The sequence below is a fragment of the Protomyctophum bolini genome, assembly GCF_963924005.1.
Source record: "Protomyctophum bolini genome assembly, chromosome: 20".
Classification (NCBI taxonomy): domain Eukaryota; kingdom Metazoa; phylum Chordata; class Actinopteri; order Myctophiformes; family Myctophidae; genus Protomyctophum; species Protomyctophum bolini.
In genome coordinates, this window is record NC_137881.1 from 8,381,925 (window position 1) to 8,390,799 (window position 8,875).

General features: G+C 44.1%; 1 protein-coding gene across 1 annotated transcript; it reads left to right on the forward strand.

Annotated features, from left to right (window-relative positions):
* Nucleotides 1–251: 251 nt before the first annotated feature.
* LOC308335941 (phospholipid phosphatase 2-like) lies at nt 252–998 on the forward strand (the record flags this gene model as incomplete). The annotated part of the gene is made up of 1 exon (XM_080793164.1): nt 252–998. The coding sequence occupies one exon, from the start codon at nt 252–254 to the stop codon at nt 996–998; it is 747 nt and encodes a 248-aa protein (XP_080649290.1).
* Between the last annotated feature and the right edge of the window lie 7,877 nt (nt 999–8,875).

Here is an 8,875-nt window from a genome sequence, read left to right on the forward strand (position 1 = left end):
ATTGAGGCTTTTGAAGCACCGTTACCTGAAATCATCTCTGAATCGCGATCACTGGTTAAATTATGATCGATCACCCCCTAATGCTCGATCGATAATCGAACCCCGCCCTTTACATTAAGCAGTGACCCAGCAACAGCTGAACAATGACAGTGTTGCTAGGACAAATAGAATCCCAAGGTTTAGGTCAGCCAGTGTCCGTAAACTGGATCCGGGGGTTTGTAGTGGACGTTCTTTGTATCTTCATTGCGTTAATGCCGTCAATCATCCTCAACAAGGCCCCCCTGCCTTACGTAAGGGGATTCCACTGTGACGACATCAACCTCAAAAGCCCAAACAGGCCCTCCACCATCGTGGGCGATGCTTGGGTAGCCATCAACTTCCTCCCCGCCGTGATATTCGGAATAGGGGAGATATTCACCAACACGCACCGTTTCGACCAGACATACTACAGGTTAGCGACCACGTATCTGTTCGGAGCCTTCGCCAGCAATTCGTTGACTCACCTGGCCAAGTTCTACATAGGCCATCTCCGTCCACACTTCCTCGCCGTGTGTGCAATGGAAGGATACAGGGATACAGGACAAAGGGATGGATGCAAGGGGTGGATACAGGAACCGGTGTGCAACGCGCCAGACGAACGTGACATAACAAGTTCCAGGTTGTCGTTTTACTCCTTTCACTCGTCCCACGTCATGTACTCCATGGTCTTCACAGCCATCTATGTTCACACTCGCATGAAAGGCCGTGGCGACAGATGGACGCACATGGTCAGGCCCGCCATCCTGACCAACCTGATCGTGATCGCCATGTTTGTCGGATACTCGCGCGTGGCCGACAACAAGAGCCACTTGAACGACGTGTTGCTCGGACTGCTGCAAGGAGCCATACTGGCCTTTTCCATCACGCACCACCTCTTCCCGGACGTCTTTAAGACGCCGGAAGACGCGGTGATGAGCGATGAGGAACTGGAACCTGAACTCACCTCGCAGGTTCCCTGACTTCCAGCACGGAAGCAACTTAAAACCCTTTTGGGGCGGGAACCCCTTTTGGTGTTTTGAACATTACGTTATGTAATTTAGCTATTGAAAAATAGCAGATCTACAAGCTCATAGCGCGCCACCGAGTGGCGTGCTACGAGCTTGTAGGTCTGCTATTTTTGAAAAATCGTGAAAATATTTATTTCAGAAAACAGGAGGATTTAGAAGATTTTCAGGCCTAAATGGGTTAAAACCCTTTTGCAGTTTCATGAACATATACAAAATGTTGTCGTCTCCGCCAGGCCGAAGGCATGGAGAGAGAGTATATGTTATTTACCTGTCCGTCGGTCTGTGTGTGTCCGTCCCTTCGTGTACAGATAATCCCCGCCGCCATTGGCCCGGTTGATGCCAAAGTGTCCACACAGACACACACACTCACTGCATGCCAACGACGAACCTCTGCCCCGACTTCTTCAGAACGGCCTGTTATAGCGCCACCATGAGGGAGATTTCTGCAAAACATTTTTTTAAATATATTACTCGTACAGATTGTATCCATACTGTACACAAATCGGTACACACTACTATCTCTCTAGTCATGTGATCAACACACACCTATAACTGCACCGAATGGGTAAAAGATTATATATGCACACTCCCTAGAGGCCAAGGAAAAATCTGCCCTGCATTTTTCAAATCTGCCTTTTAACTTATGTTAAACACGTTTTTTTATCAAGACGGATCTGTCTGATATATATTTTTTGAGGGGCGCTATGCACAGCTTTGTGTGTGTGTACACACCACGGAATGTGATGATAAGAGCGCCCCTCACTTCACACAGGTGTGATTTTTGAGGGGCGCTAGCCCCTCAGAAAGTGGGGTCAAACTTTTACTGTCATCAATTAGACTGCTGAACATGAGCTAAGTCTGACACTGCACAGACTGAACTGATTTGTTTTAATAGGGACTCCTATTTATAGTTAAACACCTACATTCATTATTTATTTATTTAGCACCCACAGTTGTATCATGCGGATTAGTCTATTATGCTCTTCTCTCTCTATCCTTTTAACTGCAATGACAAGCCTGCACCCACCTTACTTATATGGTGTAGTACAAATATTATATATACCACATAATATATTATGTGGTATAGTACAAATATTCACTATACGTTGAGGAACAATTAATGCGTCACATCACAAACATTGCTGCGACCTGGTTGAGAGAGGCCTGTGCTTCGAGAGGCACCGGTAATAGTTTATTTTTAAGTGGCCAAGCCCGAGGGGGGGCTCCTTATTGTATTTATATATATATATATATATATATATATATATATATATATATATATATATATATATATAATGTTTCTCTTCTGCTACATTTTGCAGTTCTGGCTTAACCGTGCAGTTGCTTTTTTATGAAACAATCACAAGGTTGGGACAGACAGACAGAGACAGACAGAGACAGACAGACAGACAGACAGACAGACAGACAGACAGACAGACAGACAGACAGACAGACAGACAGACAGACAGACAGACAGACAGACAGACAGACAGACAGACAGAACTTTAAGTACCTTTTGATAGCAATACTTTTGTACTTTTACTCAAGCACATTTTGATGCAGGACTTTTCCTTGTAACAGAGTATTTCTTTTACTTAAGTAAAGCATGGGAATACTGCGGATGATGATCAACCCTGCAGAAACATAAATGCCTCCAGCCATCTCCGTCCACGGCTGAGGCACAGAAACAGAAGCTCTTTTCAGGTGTGATGTGAATTATTGAACGTATTTCATTACGGCATGCCGAGGAGAAAAAATATACAAGAATAAATCAATTGCAATCCATGGGCAGAGTCCAGCTCACCCACGCATTTTCACCCGGACGTACAATTTATCTAATTGACTTTAATTTTCATATCATCAGCATTCCACACTAATTGCTTGAAATGTGTTTGTTGCTTGGACAAGCTGCATGGTAATCCCTTTCATTATTTCACTTGGCCTGATTTGCTCCGCAGGCTGTTTTTTTTTTCCTCCAGCAAAACCTTCGCGTTGGCTGCTAAGCCAGGCGCCGAAAACAGATGGGAGGCAAAAAATTATAAAATAATCAAACTGAGAGAATTGCTTCCAAATTATACAACTTATACAAAGTACATATATGGCAAATACGCTGGCCCTCCTTTCCCTTTGACAAAACAATATATATCAATACAAGCATCCAGTGTTTGTGTTGGCGTGTGGTTCAGATGGATGTAAACCATATAGGTTTGGAGAGGCTCTTTTTGGTCAAATATATAAACCGTCTATTGCAGCAGTGGTTCTCAAGGTGGCTTCCCTGGGACCCCCGGGGGTCCTTGAGGGGGTCCGCAGCAAAATTAGTAAATGTCAAAAGTTCAACCACTTTAATTAATAGATAAAATAACCCATTTGGAAAAATAGCAGATCTACAAGCTCAGCTACGAGCTTGTAGGTCTGCTATTTTTGAAAAATCGAAGAACGACTGACATACTGTAGAAACATAGCTTTTTCAGAAAACTGTCAGGATGTAGAAGACATTTTTAGAATCTGATCTCAGGTCTGAATGTATGTATATGAATATTTTTTAAACTAACCAGCACAAATGTTGTCTGGGGGATTCCTGCAACTATGTCCTTTCCAGATAAGGGGTCTGCAGCCAAATACATTATTCATTTGGAGGTGCTTGCCTTGAAAATGTTTGAGAACCACTGGTCTCTGGGCTCCCCACGGCCCTTTGTGCTCTCACAGGCATGGACGACCTCACAGTGCATGGCGTTCAATAGTTTGACCTCTATAGGTCATCAAAACACTGAAAAACACATACCATTGTATCTGCATATCTTTGGTCCGACGTACTAACAGTCGGACACGCAATAGACTAAAGGCTCATACCATACCATACCATACCATTTTCGGTGGTTATAGGTGACCACCGAACTACAACATGACGTCACGAGCCGCGGTGAAGAGCAAACCACCGCCACCGCTCCAGCCCTTCTCTCAGGTTTTTTACTCACCACCGGTCAACGTTATTTCAGCTCCGGTGGTCAGCTCACCACCGGAGCGGTGGTCACCTCACCACCGGAGCGGTGGTCACCTCACCACCGGAGCGGTGGTCACCTCACCACCGAAAATGCAGACTATGAATAGGCCTTACCACCCTATCCCACATCCTAACCCTTACCCAACCCTAACCACACACAGAAGCACGGGTGCATGAGTCTTAACCAGCCACGGGTGTGTGTTAGCCGGCCCGGATGGCCAACTACATGCCATCCAGCATGGCATGCAGTAGTTGAGTAATATCTGACCATGAGTATATACTTTGACTTTGACGTGGGTCGGGGGCGAGTACTTTGTCCACCGCTGGCTGACAGTCACATTTAACCCATTCTGGACGGGAACCCATTTAGGTGTTAGCATCATGTTATGCTTTAGCCGTTGAAAAATAGCAGATCTGCGCGCTACGAGCTTCTGCTATTTTAGAAAAATCGAAGAACGACTGACAATTTTAGAATCTGATCTCAGGTCAGAATGGGTTCATCAGACCAGTGTGTGTCCAGTGGAAACCTCGTATGAATCTGATCTCAGGTCAGAATGGGTTCATCAGACCAGTGTGTGTCCAGTGGAAACCTCGTATGAATCTGATCGCAGGTCAGAATGGTTTAAGAGTCCTAAAACTAACTTTGGAATGGCAGATAAGAGATAAGACGGTCAACCAGAATGCTGTTGAAAACACCCAGGCCACGTGTTGCATTCATCATACACACACAGACCCCATTAATACTCTGAGCCAGTTCAAACTAATCCGATTGGACCTCTCGACGCGATAGCCCGCTAAAAAACAATTTATCTGATAACAGAAGAGCAATATAGCAGTATATATATTTATAAAGTTCCGTGGCCCAGGACCCTCGGCCCTGTGTCAACTGGGCCGATGCGCTCTGTAGCCACAGAGATAGAGAACCTATCGTATAGAGAGCGCCAGACAGTGATTTGATTCCACTCACTGTTTGTTGTTCTTCGCCAGACGAGCTATGGGAAATGTCCACTAGCTCCTCCATTCCGTGGGCCTTAAACTCACTGTTTGTCACCGTTAGTCATTTTCTCACCCTCAATCCCGCCGCCGCCCCCCTCCCACCCTCACCGCTATCCACGTTCCCTCGCTCGCCATCTCTGCTTTCTCCCAGGCGACCTCCGCAGCGCTCCTGATCCCAAACAAAAGGTTGAGCTATACTGAATTGGTTTACGGGGGAAAAAGACTGCGAGAATGTAATGTATCAGTTTCTATCTCAGCTGGCCAGGGGGAACAAATATTGACATGCAATCCCCTCTCCTCTCCTCTCCAGGACCTCACTGTCATCGCATGGCTTTTTTACTCATGTCTTTCCCGTCTACTATCTGCGGTGAGAAAGCAGAGGCCTTTTCCAACAAGGTAAATAACCATTATCATCGAGCTATAGTGAGAGAGAGAGAGAGAGAGAGAGAGACAGACAGACAGACAGAGACGTGCCAAGAGAAGGAGAAAGGAAGAAAAGACATATAGGAGGGAGGGTGAAAATAGGAGAAGGTCATTTATTTCTTTTTCAATATCCCTGTCGTCCCTCTGTCTTTCTCCTCCAAGTGCCTATTTGTCTTTGCCCAGATTGTGTCTCGACCGGCGCGAGACAGCGAGGGCCCTTTTTTTCCCCCTCCTTTTTATTCACGACCTGTAATATAGGAACACAAAGGCTGCTTCTCTCTCTGGGCTGTAAGTTTTCTCATTACATCTTCTTATTTATCTTTGCCACCGCCGGAGACGCTAGGAGAGAGAAAAAAAAAAACGAGGCATTGAGGAGAGAGACGGAAAGATGGAGAGGTGTGTGTCTATAATATAAAATAGCGGATCTACAAGCTCACAATGTGTTAGATCGCAACGCATTGTGACCTTGTAGATCGTCTATTTTCAAATGGCCGGTAGGACTCAAGTGGTTAAAGGGATTGTGACATTTAAAAAAAAAAATGTTTTTTCTTTCTTTCTCCTTAATTTCTTTTTGGTTTTCTGAGCTCAATTGCAGCCAAAAAACCTGAACTTTTAATATTCAGTAGATTTTCTGTGGTCTGTGGTTTTCTGGCTCAAACAAGTGCTCTGGTTTGTCCAGCTGTCCGTGAGGTAATCCCAGAATCAGTGGGATTTGCCAGCAGATGTCACTGTTTTCATTGCAGCCTTTTGAGGCTTCCAAACCCCAGAGAAAACTCCAGAGACCGCAGAAAATCCATGAAACCTAAAAGAATACAAATAAATGTAAATGAATGTCATGAAACCTTTAATGTAGGCCATGTAATAATAATCAAAATCTACAAAGTAAACTAAAGTTTTCGAATAAATGTATTGGAGTAAAAGTAAAAGTATTGGACATTGGAAATGCTCAAGTACAAATAACTAAAAATTGTACTTAAGTAAATGCACTTAGTGACTTTACACCAGTGTTTTTCAACCAGGTGGTCCTTGAGGGGGTTCCAGGTGGTCCTCAGCTAAATGATGGAGAGTTGGTAACCAAATGGAGCCTTTTAACATTATAGATCCTTATGCTTATATTATCTTTAATAGATTCTTCTAACTCTTGAGTTACGCTCTCAAGAGTTAGAATAATTATAATTTTAATGTTTGCCCGTTATCTCTCCTAATTTGGTACCACATCAATACAGCACGGAAATGTGGACAAAAACCGCATTAAACGATATAACAAAACATTCAACGCTTTGGGTCCGAGAGGCTAAATCTCATCCAAACGGTGGTCCGTGTCTCAATACAATGCAGAATAAATATTGGACCTCGATATAGAAAAGGGTGGAAAAAACCCACTGCTTTACAAAGCGCTGGGTTTATTCAGACATGGAACAGAGGCGCGTGCTGAATGAACGCGAGAGGCGGAGCTATGTGTGAACAGACTGACATGTTATTGATTACACAAGCTGCCTGCTGGTTGCCGCGGTAACATGAACTTGGCTTGTCCCCCACATGGTCGTTCTGTCCGTCCCTCTGTCTGTCTGTCCGTCCACCCCCTCCCTCCCTCTCTCTCTCCCCCCCTCTCTCTCTCTCTCTCTCTCTCCCTCCCTCTCTCTCTCTCTCCATCCTTCCCCAGAGTCCCCCCCCCCTCTCTCTCTCTCTCTCTCTCTCTCCATCCTTCCCCAGAGTCCCCTCTCTCTCGTCTCCCTCCATCTGGCGTCCCCTCTCTCCATGTCCCCCTTCTGTTGTCCTGTCACCCCCCCCCCCCCTCCCCCTCCCCCGCCAAGGTTATTACGGTTATAACTTATAGGAACACGTTAATGGACTCTAGATGTGAACATGACCCTTTGGTTAATTAACTGGAGTTGTATTGTGTTTGTATTTTGGATACAGTTTGAACTTGGAATCCATGATTAAATGGTACAGTATTATATTGTCATACTTTTTCTGACCTTTATGAATCTCACCCCCATGACAAATACCACATATTATAATATATACATACTGTATAATACTAAAACTAATTAGTTACTTAATTTTTAATTTATTACGAAGTAAATAAATAAATAGATTAATAATAATACATAATTGATAACTAAATATTAAACTAGCAAACCCGACTTCAGAAAGAAAGAAACCAAAACTGAAATGCATCTTAACAAATTGGAAAAACCAATTGTCCTGTCCCCCCCTCCATGTGTCTGTGTGTGTGTGTGTGTGTGTGTGTGTGTGTGTGGCGAGTAGTGTTTCTGTGAGGGCAGGAGTTCAGGGCTGCCCCCCCACCCCCACCCCCACCCAACTCGTTTGTGGACTTCATGAATAATTGATTAAATGATGGGAAAACGTAATGAGTTGGATGTTTTAAAATTCAAATTCAAATCAGACAAACCGCAGCCTTCTCACCCCTCCAGTAAGCAGATCGCTCCGACCTGGCTTCCCGATTGGCTGGGAAGGGCAGGAAGGAACACGTGATGGAAGGAGCGGGGGCGCTTGTTGAAGCGTGGAGGAGAGCAGATTAATTTGAGGGTATTTTGGGGGGAGTTGCAAGTTCTTGTGTGTTTGTGTGCGTGCGTGGTTATGTGTGTGTGTGTGTGTGCGCGCGCGTGCATCTGTGCGTGTGTGTACTTGTGTGTGTCACTGTACGTGTGAAGGACACATGTCCCCACAAGTATAGTAGAATTGAGATAAAGACGTTGTGAGGACAGATTTCCTGTGCTACAAGAGAAGTGTTTGATTTATGCAGTGTTGGAAAAACTACTCGCATTTCTTACTTAAATAAAATGATCAATCAATACGGATATAGAAATACTTGGTTACAAGTAGAAGTCTGGAATTCAAAATATACTTGAGTAAAAGTGCCAAAGGTACTGGTATCAAAATGCACTTAAAGTACCAAAAGTAGAAAGTGTTCATTATCCTTTTCCAAGTTTTCAAATGTCTAAAAAACGTTTTGAAAATAGCAGATCTTTAAGCTCACAACGTGTCGTATCGCGCCACACTGTGAGCTTGTAGATCGGCTATTTTCAAATGTAGTGGAGTAGAAGTAGGCTAAAAGTACCGGTACTGGAAATTGGAAATACTCCAGAAAAGTACAAATACATCAAAATTGTACTTAAATACTGTACTTGAGTAAAGGTACTTTACAACACTGAGCTAAAGATGAGGTATTTAGAGGTTAGTGTTGTAGTTGCAGCCATTGTCGCACACCACAAAGAGCAGATCTACACGCTCACAGAGCCTTGCAGCGCCACATGTTGTGAGCTTGTATAGATCTTCAGACGTTTCTTAATTGGAAGGGTTCAAAATGGCAAATATAGCATTCGAAAAGTCGCTGTCCTAAAGCGTTGACGTCCTCCCAAGTACAGTAATAAAAACATGCGTG